The sequence below is a fragment of the Mustelus asterias genome, chromosome 5 (genome assembly GCF_964213995.1).
Source record: "Mustelus asterias chromosome 5, sMusAst1.hap1.1, whole genome shotgun sequence".
NCBI lineage: Eukaryota > Metazoa > Chordata > Chondrichthyes > Carcharhiniformes > Triakidae > Mustelus > Mustelus asterias.
In genome coordinates, this window is record NC_135805.1 from 56,326,618 (window position 1) to 56,350,276 (window position 23,659).

Sequence of the window (23,659 nt, forward strand, 5' to 3'; positions counted from 1 at the left end):
CTCGGAGAAAGCGCTTTTGACAGATTCCCTGAAGTTAAAGAGAAAGCTTGTGCCACACTATTCCCTGTAGAACTTAGCAATTTTACACAATTCCAGGAGTCATCAAACACTTAGACAAATGCAGCAACAGCCAGTGGAAATCAATCAGCAACTAATCTGAAAATAATTGATCATGCCTTTAGATAGCACTGGTGGTGTGGGCTGGGGGTCCACCTGCAGGTCCGGCTGCGACGTTAAGAGAGAACATTAGCTGGCATGCTGAACTTCAAAGTGGCAGCACTGGCATCAATTAATGCTGTAAGCTGGTTTCCATCATGACCTCTGGACTCTACATATTCTAGCAGACCCTCACTACACATGCATTTACACCCTCACCAGCAGAAGCAAATGCACTCATTGCAGTTGTCATTTTGAACCTGAATATAGCCTTTAGCTCCCAAACCTTGCTGTGTGGATCCAAATTTTATGGCTGCAATTCCCTTTAACACTCTATCAATTCATGGTCATTTAAAAATTAAAGAACAAAATTATAAATATTAAGTGATAAATGATGGGACTGATTAACTCAGTTGCCTAGATAGCTAGCATGTGGGTCAGGATAGTACTAACAGTGCAGGTTCAATTCCCATTCCAGTTGATGTAGACCTGTCGCCTGCCCCTGCGAGTGGCAGGAAAAAAAAACAAACCATCGCTGACAACAATTGCTGGGCAAATGGCTCAGGATGAAGCATTAGCAGACCATGAGCCTTCAGCCAGAGCACACATCACAGTAAATAGTTAGCAGTCTTATTGGTGACAGTGGCACATAATAAACTGACATATATGATTGACTAACCACAACTGACCTGTAGACAGGACTGACTGGGTTAGAAATATGTTTGATCAAGTGTAAGATTTTCCTGTTGGATGAATGTTTACACTAATGGTGGTAAGAATGTTGGTGCTGGCAAATGTGAACACTTCACACTTTTGTGGCTCATTTTAACAGCAATCATTCAAGATAAAGCACAGGACGTTAAGGTGGAGGGGACTGATTTCCACTTTCACACTGTTGGCAAAAAGACTCACCTACCAATAGCACAAGATGGGAAATCAGCTACCTTGATTCCAGACAATAAGACAGTATCTGCTGCCAGTGCACCAGTGCATATTTAAACCATTATCGCTGCAGTGTAAACATCTACTTTTTCCTATCCTGTATAAATGTTATCAATTTCCAGTGCAGTAATTCAGCACCCTCTTAGAAGGCCAGTTTAACATTGATTTTTCAAGTACCTTTATGGACCTGTTTAAACTGATGTTGACAATGTGTCAACAATTTATTTCACTAATAAATCTGGAAAGTGTCTTCCAGAAGGGTAAGAGTATGTTTCTCTCTTACCCAAAAGACTAAAAAAATACATTCACGTTATTCCTAAAATGCTTCTCTGGCTTTCTTTTAGAATTATTTTGACGGCAAACTCTCTCCTCAAGGAAAGATGCCATGGATTGAATATAATCATCAGAAGGTATCAGGCTCAGAATTCATTATTGATTTTCTTCAAGATAAGCTGGGCGTTAACCTAAACAAACATCTGGATTCTGGTGAAAGAGCTGTCTCAAGAGCCATTACAAAAATGATGGAAGAACATTTCTATTGGTAAGTTGGTTAAAAGATTTCCTTTCTAGCATGTTATAGGAACCAATGCATTTATATTTAGTTTGTTTATGGTAAGAACTGGAAAAATCAAACTAACAGCCACTCCAGAGTGTTACGGCAGTTTGGACCCATAAAAAGCAATTTCCAAACTTTGCATTACAATCGATCAGCAAAGGATTATCAGATGACTCCCACCCATAAAGTCTGATCAGTTTTGCTCATTGCTCATTGTTTAGCTGACTGAATGAGATAGCTGAGGGCAACACTAACGCAACTCAATTTCAGTGGCTTGTAAAGAGGATTTTTTCTATTTTTCTAGAAAATTAAGATTGACTCGGTGATTCCAAATGAACTTGTTGGACTTTAACCTGGTGTGATGAGACTTCTGACTGTAGTGCCAATTCTGGGTATAAAATGGGATCTCTGTCTGCACAAATGCACATGTGCGGCTGGAGTAGGGAGCTGACCTTACTGGGTTGGGCTATTTTGATCATTTATTTGTGTTTCCTGTGCAGCTTAAAGCTTGTGTACTTGAAAGTTAAATGAGCAAATACAGGAGAGAGAAAAAAAACATTGAAACATTTTGTTCAATGTTCAGATAATCCTCACAGCATTTTAAACCTTTTCAAAACCTGCATCAGGGAAGCAGGCTGAAAACTGATTGATGAAATCAAAAGGAGAGCCAGTGCAACGTAGAAGCAAACGTTTCCAGCAAGCTTAATGCTTGAAATGGATGCTGCAATGTGAAGGTTGAGGAGGAATCTTCACTGTTGACAACATTTAATATATCCATTGGGTGGCACAGATTCCTGCGTCTACCTTTTATCTTTAAAGTGAACCAGGATGCATTCAGTGGAAAATGGACAAGACATACAGAGGATTCAAAGGAGCAGTTGGTATAACTGATGATATTCAGATCTAAGGTGTATATGATTATGATCATGTCTAGCACCTCCATGAAGTGAATGAGAGAACCAGGAGAGCTCGGCCAAAATTTCACACTTGCCCACCCCAGGCGGGTTATGAGGTGAGGGAGAAGGGTAAAGTTGCATGGAGAAGATTCCCTCCAGGATCTCACATGACCACACCCAGACATCACTTCACAGTGGATAGCACAGGGCCTTGAGTGGGAAACCCACCCTTTCCCCTATTAAAGCCCTTAAGTAGCCACCTTATGGCCACTTGAGGACTTTCTCCTGCCCAATCTCAATTTTTAGGCTGACAGGCATGGATCAGATCAGGATGGGAAACTGAACAGTGAATGAATCTCCATCTTGGGTGGGAAAGGGGTGGGTAACCTCAATATGAAGGCCTCTTTAGATTTGGGATGCCCTCCCATCCAGGACCTGGGAGTTCCAATCCACCCTCCCCCTGGCCTAACTCCTGATGCAGAAATTGCACCTCCCCTTTTAGACATCTCATGGCATCCCCTACCATCCTGCCCCTGGACCCCCAGGACTTACCTCAAATGTGGTCCTGGGACATAGGCTGGGGCAGAGCCTTCTGGTCACTGCAGTGCTGTGGCTGGACAGGCTCAAGAGCTGTTGGCCATTCTGAATGGCTGACATTTCTCCAAGGTGGCACTTCCTTGGGTGTCATGGTGGCACAGTGATTAGCACTGCTGCCTCACAGTGCCAGGTACCTGGGTTTGATTCTCGGCTTGGGTCATTATCTGTGCGGAGTCTGCACGTTCTCCCCGTATCTGCGTGGGTTTCCTCCTGGTGCTCCACTTCCTCCCACAGTCCAAAAATGTGTTGGTTAGGTGCATTGGCCATGCTAAATTCTCCCTCAGTGTACCCGAACAGGTGCTGAAGTGTGGCGACTAGGGGATTTTCACAGTAACTTCATTGCAGTGTTAATGTAAACCTATTTGTGACACTAATAAATAAACTTTAAAACTTTAAAATGTGAAGTTTAAACTTTAAACTCCTTCCAGGGGTGGACGGAAGTCCTGCCTACTGCCAATCAACACAAAAGTGAAGTAGCTGTGGCCCTGTCAGAGTTGGCGGGGGAAGGTTACAAACTGATTCGCCATCCTGAAAATTCAGACCCTGGTTTTAAGCTAAATGTGGATACATGCATCATGAAGGAGGTGTTAGTTCTTTGGAATGGTGTACATACCTGACAGGAGTCAAGCCAAGTCTTGAAAAAGTCACAGCTATCTCTGAGATGGAAACACCAAATACAAGATGGAGTTGAGAAGTTTCCTTGGCTTGATCCTATAGGAGCTCTTTCATACCTCACATGTCAGAACACAGCAAACCTATGAGGGCTGATGAGTGAGGATGTTGAGTACCAGTGGTCAGAGTCACATGACAGGAGTTTCAACAACCTCAAAGCAGTAATATTCAAGGAGACAAGTCTATATTACCACAGAAAGAAACCTGTCACTCTACAAATAAAGTTAAAGTTTATTATTCACAAGTAAGGCTTACATTAACACTACAATGAAGTTACTGTGAAATTCCCCTAGTCGCCACAGTCCGGCTCCTGTTCAGGTCAATGCACCTAACCAGCACGTCTTTCAGAATGTGGGAGGAAACCGGAGCACGTGGAGAAAACCCACGCAGACATGGGGAGAACGTGCAAACCCCACACAGTGACCCAAGCCGGGAATCGAACCCGGGTCGCTGGCACTGTGCCACCCCCAAATAGATGTTGCTAAAGAAGAACTGGGAGCCCAAATACAAGAAAGAAAATCGATAGTATCCAAAGCTCTGATATCAGCTAAGACTAGATATGCCAATAGCGAAAAAGAGCTATTGGCACTCCTGTAGGTATGTGCGAAATTCATGGTGGAGAGTGATCATTGTCCAGGGTAGCAGACCTCCTAGAGAAATCTGTGTAGAGCATCGTCAAGACTTCAGAGTTTCAGAGGTGGCTTTTGAGGATTCAGAGTTATGATTTTGCTGAAACACAGATAAAGAAGAGAAATAGTGCGTGTAGATACCCTGTCTTAGTTGTCACCACATGAGAAACACAAGATAGAAGATCTAGGTATAAGGGTCCATCAAGTAGTGGATGTAACACCACAGAACCTGAGTCAAATTAAAGATGAGACCAAATAAACCTGTTGGACTTTAACCTGGTGTTGTAAGACTTCTGACTGTACTGATTCTCAAGAATTGAGATTAAAAATTAAAAAAAAAAATTCTGCTGGGTGCCACAGTGTGCACACGTCTCCGGCTGCCGATTTCTGGCACATAATATGGGAGATTCATTTTGAAAATCTCGCCAAAAAAACCAGTGGGATTTACTCCAGTTTTTACGCAAATTTGGCACTTAGAATTTCTTTTGGGAGAATCCCACCCAAGGAGTTAAAGACATTCTCTTCGCAAGTGATCCAGGGATGGCCTGAAAAGGTGCTATTCGGCAGTACTGGTTCATCAGAGATGAAATCTCACTGGAAGATGGTGTTCTGCCAGTCAAATCCAGAATGCTCATACCCAAAACAATGCAGGAAGGATTTCTCCTGAAGATACATGAAGGCCATGGGGGAATAGCGAAGTGTAAGCTCAAAACCAGCTGTGTATTCATTGGCATCCTCAAAGAGATTGAAAGAATGGTATCTACTTGTAATGTAGATTCTACCCGACTAGGCCCGACCCCACACCGGCCTGACCACCGCCTGCCCCCCCCCCTACCCAAATGAGGCCACACCATTCCTGCCCCCAACTCAATCCACCTTCTAGTGACCCACATTCCATCTCCCCCACAATGTCCGACTCCCCCCCTCCCCCCCCACCCACCCGATGTCTGACTTCCCCCAGATGTCCCATTCATCCCCAGTGTCTTACTTCCCCCAGATGTTTCACTCCCTCCTGATGTCTGGCTCCCCCCGATGTCTGAAAACCCCAACCCCAAGTCAGAACACCCACCCTCACCCCCTCCAATGGACAACTCCCCAACCCCCCCCCCCCCCCCCCCCCCCCCCCCCCCCCCCCCGCGATGTCTGAACCACACATCCCATTAATTTATCTGAGAAACTTACCTTCTCCCTTTCACTGGGACCTTTAAACTCACCTGCTTTATGGCAGCTAATACTGTAAAAAGGGGTATGTCCTCTTTTGCTCCGCTCCTGTTACACCTGGCTGCTGGAGCCATGGACCTGCTGCGCTGCCCGAGTCTCCGCTGGCCTGAGTCAGGAAGATCAGGCGAGACAGCAACTTTAAAATTTAAGTGCAGGTAAGTCGATAAGGAGTGGCAATCTGCCGCTGAAGCCGCACCAAAGTTGTGGCCCAGTATGTAAAGAAGTTACTGATTGGTAGAATGATATTGATATACAGAGGCATTATATTTTTTAAAGAGAGGGATTTTACATTGTTTTGCTATCTGGGGAGAATTAGGAACTATATTGTTATGTGCGTGTATACTATACTTACCTGCTCGGGGTGAAACCATGATCAGGCAGGGGACGAGGCTAGCCCATTGTACTGGGGATGTTCTGCTGCCTGCGATGGTGGTTTGCCCAGGTTGGGGTAGAGTAAAGGGTCATGGTAGCCAATGAGGTTAAACTGAGGCTTTACCTGATGCAATGTTTGAAAGCCATTTCGACCTTTCGGCTAAGATGAAACGTCAGATCAAGCCCGGGATGGGGTGTAATGCCTCATCTTGTCAGCTTGGATCTTGTTTGTCCCTCACTTGGGGACCATGAATTGGATTTAATTTGAATTGGGTTTTTGGTTAGAATAAAGATACACAAAAAAAAAGTATCCCAAGGATGCTACATCACTCACTCCTGCACGGCAGACTGTGCACTGAGCTGACGAGGCATCATTCCTTAGCGCATGGTGAGATTTGGGAAATACATTTGATGTCACTTCCAGCATTTCAGTCTAAAGTTGTGATTAATTTGTACTTCTGGGAACCCCAAGGCACAACAATAGTGATCTTGGTAAACTGTCCCCGTGACTCAGGTTTAGCATAGGTGACCTCACTGTGGATGACAAAGCCATCTCCTTCATCAACATGAATCATTGGACAATCGTTATGCCAATACATCTGTAAAATCATCTGAAGCCTGTTGATCTCTCTGGCAAGCCTATTGTTAAATCTTCTTTCACCCCAGCATTGAAGTTTCTGCCATGGTGTTGCTCCAAAAATAAGGTTATTTATTAGTACCGCAAATACATTTACACTGCAATGAAGTTCATAGAAATAGAATCATAGAAACCCTACAGTGCAGAAAGAGGCCATTTGGCCCATCGAGTCTGCACAGACCACAATCCCACCCAGGCCAAATCCCTACATATTTACCCACCAATCCCTCTTACCTACACATCTCAGGATGCTAAGGGGCAATTTTAGCATGGCCAATCAACCTAACCTGCACATCTTTGGACTGTGGGAGGAAACTGGAGCACCCGGAGGAAACCCACGCAGACACGAGGAGAATGTGCAAACTCCACACAGACAGTGACCCAAGCTGGGAATCGAACCCAGGTCGCTGGAGCTGTGAAGCAGCAGTGCTAACCACTGTGCTACCGTGCCGTCCTTTACTGTGTTACTGTGAAAATCCCCTAGTCGCCACACTCCAGTGCCTGTTTGAGTGCACTGAGGGAGAATTTAGCATGGCCAATGCACCGAACCATCATGTCTTTCAGACTGTGGGAGAAAACCAGAGCACCCGGTGGAAACCCATGCAGACACGGGGAGAACGTGCAGACTCTGCACAGACAGTCTCACCTCCCCCTCCCTCCCCCCAAGCTTACCTTAAGGTGTGAAAAGAAATAGCTGCCAGTCTTTTTTAAATGATGGGCTCAATTTTAGGAGTCTAAGCTGCTGGTGGGGATCTGTTTTGAGCCATTATTCTCAGCTCTTGGCCCCCTGCAGTACAAGTTGTAAATTTGAGCACACACACTTTACAATCTGGGAAGAAATGCTGTGACTAAAGGTTGAGGGTTGGAAGATGGGTAAAGATAAGGAAGGTCAATAGACCATGGATAACATGAGTTTGATTATGATGGAGTTGGAGATGGGGATATGAACTATGGAATAGAGCTGGACTGGAGAGTCAGTTTAGGGGAAGGAAATTCAATTAGACATGGCAGGAGGCACAGAGGCCTTCATGTATTTAGGCTCAGTTTTGACCAAGAAGTCTTGAATTCAGTTCAGTTCAATTCAATTTCACCTTATTATCCAAATGGAAATGGTAACATTATCCATTCTTTAAAAAATGACAGTAAAAGAAAGAAACTTACCCAGATTCTTAACTTTAATTATTTCTGGCAGTCCTCGCCCCACGACTGGAAAATCCAGTCAGAGGTCCTGTCAGCCAACTGAAACAGGGAAGGTGATGGCCTTGTGGTATTATCGCTAAACTATTAATCCGGAAACTCAGCTAATGTTCTGGGGATCCAGGTTTGAATCCCGCCACAGCAGATGCCGGAATTTAAATTCAATTTTTAAAAATCTGGAATTAAGAATCTACTGATGACCATGAAACCATTGTCAATTGTCGGAAAAACCCATCGCTAATGTCCTTCCGGGGAGGAAATCTGCCATCCTTACCTGATAAGGTCTACATATGACTCCAGAGCCACAGCAATGTGGTTGACTCTCAACCGCCCTCTAAAGTGGTCAAGCCATGGGCAACTAGGTTTGGGTCTCTGGCCAGCCAGAGACGCCCATGTCCCACGAATGAATGAAAATAAAATTCTCATTGTTTTTCACTCTCTTTACTTTTATCAAAATTCTTCGAGGGCTGATTTAATCAAGAATGATCTGCTCACCAACTCATTCTTTCATTTAGAATGTGAGGAAAGGGTAAAGGAAACAGATAGGGGAGGAAAAGCTTGATGGTGCTGTAGTGCTGAGCGATTCTTCAACTCTCCAAAGGATACTTGGTGAACTGTGTTAAAGGAAGGGAATGATGATAAGTTGGCCAATAGTGTGGTATTTGAGGTTACAAGCAGCAAATGTGAGGACATGACAATAGAGGTTACAGCAGGGGAATGTTGAAGATGACCATTTGGAATCTAAAGCGAATGAAGGAACTCCAGGCAGATTTGAGGCACTGATGGAGATTGGTGGAATTTTCAGGGTCATCACTGTTTGGACTGGGATCCTTGTAAGGCACAGTCCAAATTACCCAACACCTAAATCCATGTCCTTCTCAGGATTTAGCCCTCAGCATCAATTGTTTTGACTTTTCGAAAACTGGGCAGGTTCCTTATTAACAGGGATAGCTACAAACTGAGGAAATTCAAGTGGTGCATTGGATCCTCATTATGCACCTGAATGATGAATGCGTTAAAGGGCTAAATGATAATTCTTCATTCTGATTCTCTGTCTTAAGAAAAGTTCAGTTCTCTCAATCTGACTTCCAAGTGTCATGAATGTGGGTCAGTGCAGAACGAGTGACATTAAAATATAGTTAATGTGGGTCATTACTGGATGAACAGCAGCAAAGCACTGTGAATATGGGTCAATGCAGGATGAACTACATCAGAGCAAAGCTAATGTGGATCAGTGAAGAATAATTACATTGATGTTGTTTAACATATTTGCCCTGATTTAATTTTTTTGGAGAGTCCTGGCTTTTGTTCATTCTGGGTTTTGGTGTTTATTGTCATGAAAAATAATTGCACACCAAAATCAAACTCTTTCCAATTTTGCACACCATGGTGACAAAAGCCTGACCAAAATAGAGTCCATTAGGTACTTGAAACCAAAAGAGAAAAAGCTGGAAAATCTCAGCAGGTCTGGCAGCATCTGTAAGGAGAGAAAAGAGCTGACGTTTCGAGTCCAGATGATCCTTTGTGACAAGGGTCGGTCATCTGGACTCGAAACGTCAGCTCTTTTCTCGCCTTACAGATGCTGCCAGACCTGCTGAGATTTCCAGCTTTTTCTCTTTTGGTTTCAGATTCCAGCATCCACAGTAATTTGCTTTTATCCATGAGGTACTTATGGGCCATTGGCCATATTATAGCCAGTGGAAAAGGGCCCATTCTAGGTAAATGATTCACTGTTCTGGACTTGCTAGTTTTTGTCTTCAGCAGCTTGTCAAGGATACATTATTCAGTAGGTGTACCACTAAACATTAAACGCCGCTGAAGTGGAGTCACTGTACATTAAGCATCTTCCTCCCCCACCCACAGTTTATCTCAGCACTCTCCTCTTCCTAGTGCACCCCAGCCCAGTTTATGTTGGCACTTCCTCATCTTATTCCCTCCCCCAGTTTAGTTTAGCATTCTCCTCTTCCCATTCCCTGATCCCAATTTATTTTGATACGCTCCTCATCCTACTCCCTGCCCCATTTTATGTTGCCAATCCCAAACTTTTTTGCAGTGTGACACCATTTTAATGCCTCAGATTTTACGTGACCCCAGAATGAACATTTCAGGAATGCACGAGCTGTTGAGTGGGTGGGGGGCTGGGGGCGGTTTCAGTTGCTGGGTGGGAGGAACGGGGGGGGGGAGCTTTAGCTGCTGAGGAAGGCAGCAGGAATGTTTGGTTCTTGACCGGGGTGGGAGTGGGGGAACAGAGGTCAGGCATTGGCAGTTTGTGGTTGTAATAACTTATAGAGGTGTATAAGATCATGAGAGGCATGGAAAGGGTGAATGCACTCAGACATTTTCCCAGGGTTGGGGAACCGAGAACTAGAGGGCATAGCTTTAAATTAAGAGGGGAAAGAATTAATGGAGCAACTTTTTTACACAGAAGGTGGTACCAATGTGGAATGAGCTGCCAGAGGAAGTGGTTGAGGCAGGGACATTGACAGCATTTGAAAGGCATTTGGACAGATACATGGATAGGAAAGGTTTAGAGGGATATGGGCCAAATGCAGGCAACTGGGGTTAGCTTAGATGGGCATTTTGGTCGGCATGTATCAGTTTGGCCCAAAGGACCTGTCCCCATGGTGCTGATTCTTTGATTCTATGGTTTTAAGTTGCTGAAAGCGCAGGGTTTCACCCTAAAAAATATTCACAGGCTTATTTTACTATTCTCTGAGCCATCAGGCCTCAGAGAATAGTCCAGTTGGCTATGTCCACCAATAGGAACAAAGCGAGGACTTAAAAGGGCCTCACATCTGACAGAAATCGATTTGAGTTCCACGGCAGCCATTTCCACCTTGGAGCTCGCAACCTCGAAATCTTGTCTCGCAACCTCACTGAGGATCGTGACCCACAGTTTGGGAAGCCGTGCCCTTCTCCCTCCCCCAATTTATCCTCTCACAAAAACTCCTCATCCTCTCATTCTTTAATGATGGTGCTTAGATTTAGATATGTGCATTATGCATATATTTGGGAAGATTACACATGGTTTTTTATCCATTTCTTCCATATTCAAGTGAAGGAACCTTCTCTTCGGCCTTTTTAGTTGAACCAATGTAAGAGGAGGCTTATTAATTAAACTAGATACTATGGAGAATTTCATAGAATCATAGAATCCCTACAGTGCAGAAGAAGGCCATTCAGCCCATTGAGTCTGTACCAACCACAATCCCACCCAGGCCCTATTTCCATAACACCATACATTTACATTGCTAATTGACACTAGGGTCAATTTAGCATGGCCAATCAACCTAACCCGCACATCTTTGAACTGTGGGAGGAAACTGAAGCACCCGGAGGAAACCCACGCAGACACAGGGAGAATGCAAATTCCAGACAGACAGTGACCCAAGGCTAGAATTGAACCCGGGTCCCTGGTGCTGTGAGGCAGCAGTGCTGACCACTGTGCCACTCATTAATGTTAATGTGGGTCACTAATGAACCCACAACTTTGCATTTATTTTGTAATTTCTAAATTGTTCACACATAATGGGTCTTTATATTTAATTTACTTGCAATCTCTTTGATAACACATTATGAAAAAGGAATAACTGCTCAATTTGCTTCTTCATACATCTGACTCTGGGACTAATGTTATTTCTGGCTCTGTGGACCGTTTATATATGGCTGCCATGCTCTGTGAGGTTCAGAATTTGATACCTCTGTATCTCTGAAGATGTTACAAAGCATTGGAACCGTTGCAGAGATGTGGCTTAGGAGATTGATGTATCTATCGCTAAACCATCAACCTGACTATAAAGCTATGAAGGAGGCATTAGACAGGGGAATGTCGAACAGTTTTGGAGCAGGGTCATAAGCGAAACGAACATTTTGTGTTAGTTCTGATTTTGGAATAAATTTTGTCTGAACTGTACTTTTTAAAAAATAAACAAAACATTGGCTGAAGTAATGGAAAGGCAAGGTATCCGCATCAGTGGTTTTGCTACAACAGTTTTAAATTTGCTGACAGATTAGTGCGTCAGAACTTTCAGAGGGTAAAAGCCCAGAGCATAAAACAATCCATTAGTTACCACACAAAATATATCAGACAGCACAACTCAATCAGCTATCATTTCAAAATCTCTTGTGCTCCATCTGGTTGTCATCTTAATGTTGAAATCACTCAATCACTGACATTCAGAAGCACCATTACTGCCGTCATTGACTGGCACTTTATTGTTGCCTTTATATCACTATTTGACAACAGGTTGCCCAACAAAAAATGTAAAGTAGTCATTTTAAAATATGATACCATTCAACACCACTTGCTCGAAGTCTCAGAACTTGAAACACTTCCAGAAACACAACTGAACGCAAGAAAATGACTTTGTTTTTGAATTGAAATTGTGCAAAAATGTAAACATTCTCAATTCCATTACCTACTTTTAGTTAGAGGTTAACATTGAGTAAACCATGTTTATTGCAAGCTGTTCCTTTACCCACTGCTTAAATGTCATCTGAATCTTAAAATTTCGCTTGCACTTTGTTAAAATAGTGGATTGAAGAACTTTATGCCAATGTAATTTAGATGGGTGGGGAGAAGTGGTTCTTATGGTTGTAATCTAATAGTCAAGGCTGATTGGGTTGAATGGTCTACTCTTCCTATGAACGTGTTAACACGTGTGATATTAATATCATAAGACAAAATTTTAATCCATATTTGCCTTGCCAAAAAAATGGAGGGACATCTTACCCTTTGGGAATATTGCTGAGGGGTAATGTCTCCAGATATTTGTGAAACCAGTGAAAATGGAGGAAGAAGATGTCCTTGTCACTATATATCACTTTTTAAAATGGTAAATGTAATGTTATATATTGCACATTTTCAAATTAAACCCTTCAGTTATAGTCAAGAAGTATTGCATCAACTTTTAAAATCAAATAATTGTGAGAAAAGCAACTGATAATCATAAGAAGCACTGTGAGTAATGGAAACCGACAATTTGATTTCATACAATCAATTTCTTTCGGGGTTGTATCAATTAACATCAGTCACCTGTTTTAAATACCAGGACTGGAAGTGGCTTGGGTAATTTTAATCTTGTTACAGTTGATATTAGTTGCAGCTTAGCATTCACTTTTCTACCACAGCGAGCATTTTATTGCTGCATCTCAAAGCTTTATGAAAAGCAGGGCTGATCTGTCTTCAGGCAGCCCGAGCAGCTAGCTGCTAAATTTCCTGTAACCATTCTTTCTTTTACTTCTTATTTTCTGCCATTCCTAGATGATGTTAAGAGGGCCTCAATGAGTGAATATGAGAGCTGGATGCACAAAGATTTATCTTGGAAATTTTACTTTCAATCTCAAAAATTGCCTATTGTAAAATTTCAACTATATAAACGTCATCAGAACCCATTTTGGGTTTCAAAATGAAATATTTCTTTGTCGGAAAGTGTATCGATCATACCAACGTTTGTTGCAATCCTCTCTTGCTTTTAAAGCTCACCTAACATAATTTGAGGGAAATTGTTTCATCAAGCTGCTGACTGGCTGACCTTCCCACCTACACTGATATTCCAGTTTTGCCAACTCCCCACTCCCAATTAAAGGTGAATATGGGAGCAGAACAAGAAATGTACTTATCCTTGCTTCTGTGTATATTCTGAGGAGCAACTTTTTTACACAGAGGGATATGGGCCAAATGCAGGCAAATGGGGTTAGCTTAGATGGGCTTTATGGTCGGCATGGACTAGTTTGAGCCGAAGGGCCTGCCTCCCTGCTGTACATTCTATGATTCTATGTTGTTCGCATCCATGCATTAAAGTCAAGTCTAAAATGCTATTTGTGAATATTACAGTGTTGTTCTTTTGGTATCACAGGGCCATAGTCTACTGTCAGTGGATCGACAACCTCCATGAGACCCGGAAAATACTGTCTGTCTCAGGCCCATTCAGTGGTTTCCTGAAATGGATACTGTGCCATCTAACAAGAGGAATTGTTAAACGGGAAATGTACGGTCAAGGCATTGGACGCTTCTCAAAGGAGGAAATATATACCTTAATGGAAAAAGATATGCGATCACTTTCAGTGATTTTGGGTGAGATGAAACATTACTTTGCTGTGATGTGCCATGTATTTCACAGAAACAGCTTTTGAATGCAACCTCCACCTCCAATATTTATTAGCCTGCATTAATTAAATAGTCTTGCCACATTTCAGATCCTCCTCTTCGCTGTATGATTGACGCGAACCCTTCTGATGGGAATTATCTTATCTTGACTCTACCTGAACATCCCTGGTAATCTGCATGTGTGTTTCCCAGGAACCAGCATATATTTCGTGGTCATCTTTGTGTTCTTTCATAATCTCCATCATTAATCTCTGCCTCTTTTAGATTGCTAGAAGTGAACCTGTGAACTCAGATTTCCAGTGATAGAATCATAGAATCTCCACAGTGCAGAAGAAAGCCATTTGGCCCATCGATCCTGCACTGACAACAATCCCATCCCCGTAATCCCACGTTTTTACTCCACTAATTCCCCTGACACTAAGGGTCATGGCCAGCCAACCTAACCCGCACATCATTGGACTGTGGGAGGAAACCGGAGCACCCGGAGGAAACCCATGCAGACACGGGGAGAACGTACAGATACCACACAGTCACCCCAGGCCGGAATTGAACCCGGGACCCTGCTGCTATGAGGCAGCAGTGCTAGCCACTGTGCCACCATGCCGCCCAATGGGGAGCTGTGATCATTTCTGCGTACACTGTTGTGTGGAGTCATCCCTGATGTTCTTTAAATTCCATGATTTGTACTTACAATTCCTGGCAATCTGCAGTCCAATCCGGTTTTCCTGCATTCTTTGGAGTTCTGGCTCCAGAGCTTCCTTTTTCCTTTCCTGCAGATGCCATGCCAGGAATCCAGCTGATGGACAGATCTGACTCCCTGTTAGGTAGCTGCTGCCCCAGCAGCCTGCAGCTGTAATATGGGTGAGGGGGTGATGGTGTGTGAACCTTAGTAAAGAGTTGGTTGTTTATCATTGAATTGTACGGGGGTCCAATTTCCAACATTGTGAAGGGTTCATTCCCTATCAGCGGGGTGGGTCTGATCCCCAGTTTCCTTTGGGTAGTGCGCAGGTCCCCTGGAAGTCTTATCTGAGCCGGAGTTTGACCCAGGGGAGGTGGGTGGTGGGACTCTGATCCTGGGTGGGGGAACTGATCCCTAATCCCAGGGGATTTTGATAATCAAATTTGGAGGAGGTACAACTATAGGAAGTCTTTGCATTGGGTGGTGGGTCAGAGAAAGCAGGGAATAAGGTAAGCTTGGAATTCTGGGGAGGGAGGCATTCCTGCCCCTCGAGGCCCACTCAAGAGGTATGAAGATTTCCCAGGAGTAGTCCTTGCTTCCCTTCAGGTGGTAGGTTTCCCAACACCTGGGAAAGTCAGCTGGCTAGTGTTAAAGCTGGAAGACAGGTTAAATATGAGGCTCACAGCCTCATTATAATATCTAAATGGCCCATTCACCCCATGGGAATAGGTTGATTGCCATCCCTCAACCCAGTGCTAACAATGGAAGTGAGCAGATTGGAGGTAACTTGGGGTTGAGTTAGGGATTTCTAAAGTTTTAGTATATCACAAAGCCCAAAACTGCCTATTCCAATAGCTAAAATTTCCCTTTATAGAATCCCCACAGTGCAGAAGGAGACCATTCGGCCCATCGAGTCTGCACCAACCACAATCCCACCCAGGCCCTGTTTCCGTAACCCCACATTTTTACCCTGCTAATACCCCAGCACTCGGGTTAATTTAGGATGGCCAATCAACCTAACCCACACATCTTTGGACTGTGGGAGGAAACTGGAGCACCCGGAGAAAACCCACGCAGACATGGGAAGAACGTGCAAACTCCACACAGACACAGGGGGAATGAACAAACTCCACACAGACAGGGATCAGAGGCTGGAATTGAACCCGGGTCCCTGGCGCTGTGCGGCAGCAGTGATAACCACTCTGCCACAGTGACGCCCATGCTTTCAGAGTTAAATCAGAAGTGTAGATTATAATGTGCCCCAGGGATCTGTTCTGGGACCCTTGCTGTTTGTCATTTTCATAAATGACCTGGATGAGGAAGTGGAGGGATGGGTTGGTAAGTTTGCCGACGACACGAAGGTTGGTGGGGTTGTGGATAGTCTGGAGGGATCTCAGAAGTTACAGAGGGACATAGATAGGATGCAAGACTGGGCGGAGAAGTGGCAGATGGACTTCAACCCAGATAAATGGGTAGTCGTCCATTTTGGCAGGTCAAATGGGATGAAGGAGTACAATATAAAGGGAAAGACTCTTAGTACCGTAGAGGATCAGAAGGACCTTGGGGTCCGGGTCCATAGGACTCCAAAATCGGCCCCGCAGGTGGAGGAGGTGGTTAAGAAGGCGTATGGTGTGCTGGCCTTTATCAATTGAGGGATTGAGTTTAGGAGTCCGGGGATAATGATGCAGCTATATAAGACCCTCGTCGGACCCCACTTGGAGTACTGTGCTCAGTTCTGGTCGCCTCATTACAGGAAGGATGTGGAAAAGATTGAAAGGGTGCAGAGGAGATTTACAAGGATGTTGCCTGGATTGAGTGGCATGCCTTATGAGGATAGGCTGAGGGAGCTCGGTCTTTTCTCCTTGGAGAGACGTAGGATGAGAGGAGACCTAATAGAGGTATATAAGATGTTGAGAGGCATAGATCGGGTGGACTCTCAGAGGCTTTTTCCCAGGGTGGAAATGGCTGCTACGAGAGGACACAGGTTTAAGGTGCTGGGGGGTAGGTACAGGGGAAATGTTAGGGGGAAGTTTTTCACTCAGAAGGTGGTGGGTGAGTGGAATCGGCTGCCGTCAGTGGTGGTGGAGGCAAACTCAATAGGGTCTTTTAAGAGACTCCTGGATGAGTACATGGGACTTAAAAGGATGGAGGGTTATAGGTAGGCCTAAAAGGTAGGGATATGTTCGGCACAACTTGTGGGGCCGAAGGGCCTGTTTTGTGCTGTAGTTTTCTATGTTTCTATGTTTCTATGATGGCCAGAATTTTATGTGGCCTGGGCAGGTTGTGTGTAATATCACACGAGAAGATGTCGGGTTTATTTCCTGATGTCATTGTGCCCTGACGTGATATTTTGGTTGGCGGACATGAGTCTGAATTAAGCAGCAATTGATTGGGGTTTTATACGGCCCTTCTACTTTTAAAATGAGCAGACATGCTGATTGACCAGGTGACGTTTATGTTTAAGCTGCAACTCGATCAGGGCTGGGATGCAAGTCAGAGCTCAAATAAAATTTCCAAATGTGTCTGGGGACTGAGGTCTGTGTGTGATTGTGCTGTAAGAAGTTTAACAACACCAGGTTAAAGTCCAACAGGTTTATTTGGTAGCAAATGCCACTAGCTTTCGGAGCGCTGCTGCTCCTTCGTCAGGTGGAGTGGGAGATGTGCTCACAAACAGGGCATACAGAGACACAAACTCAATTTACAGAATAATGATTGGAATGCTAATCAAGCTAATCAATGCTAATACAGCTAATGATTAGGTGTATTAGCATTGATTAGCTTGATTAGCATTCCAATCATTATTCTGTAAATTGAGTTTGTGTCTCTGTATGCCCTGTTTGTGAGCACATCTCCCACTCCACCTGACGAAGGAGCAGCAGCGCTCCGAAAGCTAGTGGCATTTGCTACCAAATAAACCTGTTGGACTTTAACCTGGTGTTGTTAGACTTCTTACTGTGTTTACCCCAGTCCAACGCCGGCATCTCCACATTGTGATTGTGCTGTCCAGACACTGTTTTCTATTGATATATATATATTTAACAGGTCAGCAGCTCCCTCAGGTAGCTCCACAGTGACTGTCCCCCCTGAGGGAGCACATTGGAAGCGCCAGCCCACAAACTCCGTTTTCTCGGCGGCTGCCCTTCTCCCGCCCTCCCCGGCAGAGCTCAGTCACTCACAGAACACATTTCACACTGGGTGGCAATTAATTTGGCACCCAGTGTACTATCGTGCTAACAACATGATCTCAGGCGGGAGCGGGTTTCACATCCACTCCCACTCTCGCTGACATCGGCATCGACGAATGTAAAATTCAAGCCCATGTTTAATTCAATGTCAAATTATATACAGAAAACAAAATAATGAGAGGGGAAGAAAGGTAGGGTTACATGAAAGTAAAAGTTAAAAAATTGTAAGTTTAAAAAAATCTCCAACATTCATTAAAACCTGAAGAAATGAAAGTCCACACTTGTCAAAATTTTATTAATTTGTTTTATGAATATAAGCTTTAAATTTTCTGTGCCAAAATATTGTTTGTCAGTAATTAAGACTTATCGTGCTGTTAAAAATTTACCTGTACTTGAATGGCCAATTCCTAATTTTTTTGACATATTTAATGAACATCATAGAATCATAGACAGTGGACGTGGAAGGCATCAGGCAGCTCACCCACACCCCCAGGCACCTCTGCCTGTGCCCCCACTCCACGTAGGCCTCACTTTGCCTCTCCGTCAATCAGAATAGCCGAGGGCTCTCTGAGGCAGGACGTCCTCCAGAGTGAGGGGTGGAAGTCCCATCTCCAATGTTAAATGGTTGATGTGCAGCCAGGGATGCATTCGTCACCAATGCTTTGGGGGCAGTGCCAAGGGGCAACACCAGGGCAGTGCCAGAGGGCAGTGGATTCTTGGAAGATTACTACCAGTGCATTCACTATCTCTATAGCTACTTCCTTTAATAGCCTGGGATGTAACCCATTAGATTTGTGTGAGTTCCTCCTGAGTTAGGAGATGAACTTTAATTGTTTCGTTCGCATCTGACAGGTAGTTATTATTTTGTTAACACTATCTAGAGAAAGTTGCAGCTACTGCATAGTGCCCTAAGATAAAGGAAGATGTAAAAGTTTATGCTGCTAGATGTTTGCTGTATTTAAACCACTCTTCGTCGTGGTTTCATCAATTAATTCAAAAAAGTATGATGTGAATGGATGATGACTTTCTGATGTCAGTAAAATATCCTACTGCTCAAAAGATAGCTTCACAAATCAAACAAGACTTCTCTGCCCTCTGTAGGATGTAAGAGGCATAAACTACTGGATTTCTATGACCTGTATTGTCCAGTTCCAATACTGCCGTTTGCTCTCCTCTGTGGAAGCTGCTTCTAAATGAAATGGCTGCTCTGCATCTGCTGCTACTGAGCCGGCCCAACTGCTATTTTTAACTTCTCCACCACATTAGTGTGCTCTGCTATCTATGAAGACAAGGCCTGATCTTCTTTGCCTTTAAGAGGTCCAGAGAGAAGTTTGGCCGTGTTTGCAAAGCCTGAAATTACTCACCAATCCCAAAAACAAACCAAGTGCAGATTTGGGTGTTGGCAATTGCAACTACTGAGTGATTTCTACCTTTAGAGACTCTCTGGACTCAGTCGATATTGATACTCCCAATCTGGACTCAGTCGATATTGATACTCCCAATCTGGACTCAGTCGATATTGATACTCCCAATCTGGACTCAGTCGATATTGATACTCCCAATCTGGACTCAGTCGATATTGATACTCCCAATCTGGACTCAGTCGATATTGATACTCCCAATCTGGACTCAGTCGATATTGATACTCCCAATCTGGACTCAGTCGATATTGATACTCCCAATCTGGACTCAGTCGATATTGATACTCCCAATCTGGACTCAGTCGATATTGATACTCCCAATCTGGACTCAGTCGATATTGATACTCCCAATCTGGACTCAGTCGATATTGATACTCCCAATCTGGACTCAGTCGATATTGATACTCCCAATCTGGACTCAGTCGATATTGATACTCCCAATCTGGACTCAGTCGATATTGATACTCCCAATCTGGACTCAGTCGATATTGATACTCCCAATCTGGACTCAGTCGATATTGATACTCCCAATCTGGACTCAGTCGATATTGATACTCCCAATCTGGACTCAGGCGGTACTGATACTCCCAATCTGGACTCAGTCGATATTGATGCTTCCAATCTGGACTCAGTCGATATTGATACTCCCAATCTGGACTCAGGCGATATTGATGCTTCCAATCTGGACTCAGTCGATATTGATGCTTCCAATCTGGACTCAGTCGATATTGATACTCCCAATCTGGACTCAGTCGATATTGATACTCCCAATCTGGACTCAGTCGATATTGATGCTTCCAATCTGGACTCAGTCGATATTGATACTCCCAATCTGGACTCAGTCGATATTGATGCTTCCAATCTGGACTCAGTCGATATTGATACTCCCAATCTGGACTCAGGCGATATTGATGCTTCCAATCTGGACTCAGTCGATATTGATGCTTCCAATCTGGACTCAGTCGATATTGATACTCCCAATCTGGACTCAGTCGATATTGATGCTTCCAATCTGGACTCAGTCGATATTGATACTCCCAATCTGGACTCAGGCGATATTGATGCTTCCAATCTGGACTCAGTCGATATTGATGCTTCCAATCTGGACTCAGTCGATATTGATACTCCCAATCTGGACTCAGGCGATATTGATGCTTCCAATCTGGACTCAGTCGATATTGATGCTTCCAATCTGGACTCAGTCGATATTGATACTCCCAATCTGGACTCAGTCGATATTGATACTCCCAATCTGGACTCAGTCGATATTGATACTCCCAATCTGGACTCAGTCGATATTGATACTCCCAATCTGGACTCAGTCGATATTGATACTCCCAATCTGGACTCAGTCGATATTGATACTCCCAATCTGGACTCAGTCGATATTGATACTCCCAATCTGGACTCAGTCGATATTGATACTCCCAATCTGGACTCAGGCGGTATTGATACTCCCAATCTGGACTCAGGCGGTATTGATACTCCCAATCTGGACTCAGTCGATATTGATACTCCCAATCTGGACTCAGGTGGTATTGATACTCCCAATCTGGAGTCAGGCGGTATTGATACTCCCAATCTGGACTCAGTCGATATTGATACTCCCAATCTGGACTCAGGCGGTACTGATACTCCCAATCTGGACTCAGTCGATATTGATACTCCCAATCTGGACTCAGTCGATATTGATACACCCAATCTGGACTCAGTCGATATTGATACTCCCAATCTGGACTCAGTCGATATTGATACTCCCAATCTGGACTCAGTCGATATTGATACTCCCAATCTGGACTCAGTCGATATTGATACTCCCAATCTGGACTCAGTCGATATTGATACTCTCAATCTGGACTCAGTCGATATTGATACTCCCAATCTGGACTCAGGCGGTACTGACACTCCCAATCTGGACTCAGTCGATATTGATGCTTCCAATCTGGACTCAGTCGATATTGATACTCCCAATCTGGACTCAGTCGATATTGATGCTTCCAATCTGGACTCAGTTGATATTGATGCTTCCAATCTGGACTCAGTCGATATTGATACTCCCAATCTGGACTCAGTCGATATTGATACTCCCAATCTGGACTCAGTCGATATTGATGCTTCCAATCTGGACTCAGTCGATATTGATACTCCCAATCTGGACTCAGTCGATATTGATGCTTCCAATCTGGACTCAGTCGATATTGATACTCCCAATCTGGACTCAGGCGATATTGATGCTTCCAATCTGGACTCAGTCGATATTGATGCTTCCAATCTGGACTCAGTCGATATTGATACTCCCAATCTGGACTCAGTCGATATTGATGCTTCCAATCTGGACTCAGTCGATATTGATACTCCCAATCTGGACTCAGGCGATATTGATGCTCCCAATCTGGACTCAGTCGATATTGATGCTTCCAATCTGGACTCAGTCGATATTGATACTCCCAATCTGGACTCAGGCGATATTGATGCTTCCAATCTGGACTCAGTCGATATTGATGCTTCCAATCTGGACTCAGTCGATATTGATACTCCCAATCTGGACTCAGTCGATATTGATACTCCCAATCTGGACTCAGTCGATATTGATACTCCCAATCTGGACTCAGTCGATATTGATACTCCCAATCTGGGCTCAGTCGATATTGATACTCCCAATCTGGACTCAGTCGATATTGATACTCCCAATCTGGACTCAGTCGATATTGATACTCCCAATCTGGACTCAGTCGATATTGATACTCCCAATCTGGACTCAGGCGGTATTGATACTCCCAATCTGGACTCAGGCGGTATTGATACTCCCAATCTGGACTCAGTCGATATTGATACTCCCAATCTGGACTCAGGTGGTATTGATACTCCCAATCTGGAGTCAGGCGGTATTGATACTCCCAATCTGGACTCAGTCGATATTGATACTCCCAATCTGGACTCAGGCGGTACTAATACTCCCAATCTGGACTCAGTCGATATTGATGCTTCCAATCTGGACTCAGTCGATATTGATACTCCCAATCTGGACTCAGGCGATATTGATGCTTCCAATCTGGACTCAGTCGATATTGATGCTTCCAATCTGGACTCAGTCGATATTGATACTCCCAATCTGGACTCAGTCGATATTGATACTCCCAATCTGGACTCAGTCGATATTGATGCTTCCAATCTGGACTCAGTCGATATTGATACTCCCAATCTGGACTCAGTCGATATTGATGCTTCCAATCTGGACTCAGTCGATATTGATACTCCCAATCTGGACTCAGGCGATATTGATGCTTCCAATCTGGACTCGGTCGATATTGATGCTTCCAATCTGGACTCAGTCGATATTGATACTCCCAATCTGGACTCAGTCGATATTGATGCTTCCAATCTGGACTCAGTCGATATTGATACTCCCAATCTGGACTCAGGCGATATTGATGCTTCCAATCTGGACTCAGTCGATATTGATGCTTCCAATCTGGACTCAGTCGATATTGATACTCCCAATCTGGACTCAGGCGATATTGATGCTTCCAATCTGGACTCAGTCAATATTGATGCTTCCAATCTGGACTCAGTCGATATTGATACTCCCAATCTGGACTCAGTCGATATTGATGCTTCCAATCTGGACTCAGTCGATATTGATACTCCCAATCTGGACTCAGGCGATATTGATGCTTCCAATCTGGACTCAGTCGATATTGATACTCCCAATCTGGACTGAGTCGATATTGATACTCCCAATCTGGACTCAGTCGATAGATGTTACTCCCAATCTGGACTCAGTCGATATTGATACTCCCAATCTGGACTCAGGCGGTATTGATACTCCCAATCTGGACTCAGTCGATATTGATACTCCCAATCTGGACTCAGTCGATAGATGTTACTCCCAATCTGGACTCAGTCGATATTGATACTCCCAATCTGGACTCAGTCGATAGATGTTACTCCCAATCTGGACTCAGTCGATATTGATACTCCCAATCTGGACTCAGTCGATATTGATACTCCCAATCTGGACTCAGGCGGTATTGATACTCCCAATCTGGACTCAGACGATAGACGATACTCCCAATGAAATGACTTTCTCTCCAAGTGAATCTCCTTGGGGTTAACTTTCGTACCCACTGCCAATGACAAAGACAATAACTTGTTTCATAATTTAAGCAGTTCATCAACTGTTTCAGCGGCTAGGAGTAAATTATCTACAATTGCATTTGCGGAAAAGCTCTCAGAGTTTCTGCCAGTCTCTTGTGATAAAAGTATGAACATTATGAATCTCCAGTTGGATCACAAGCAAGTGAGGCTCTGACCCTCAAATGTAAATGCAAACTTGTACCGATCTCTTTTTGCTACTGGTCTGCCTCAGAATCCATTTGTAAAATTCAGT

At 44.0% G+C, this 23,659-nt stretch overlaps 1 protein-coding gene across 2 annotated transcripts in view; it reads left to right on the plus strand.

The window, feature by feature from the left end:
* faxcb (failed axon connections homolog, metaxin like GST domain containing b) overlaps window positions 1–23,659 on the plus strand; it is a 91,012-nt gene that overhangs the window by 45,772 nt on the left and 21,581 nt on the right. For both annotated transcript variants that reach the window (XM_078213674.1, XM_078213675.1), the window contains 2 exons: window positions 1,443–1,639; window positions 13,734–13,951. In XM_078213674.1, coding sequence (XP_078069800.1) covers window positions 1,443–1,639; window positions 13,734–13,951 — 415 coding nt within the window. The remainder of the gene's footprint in view (window positions 1–1,442; window positions 1,640–13,733; window positions 13,952–23,659) is intronic.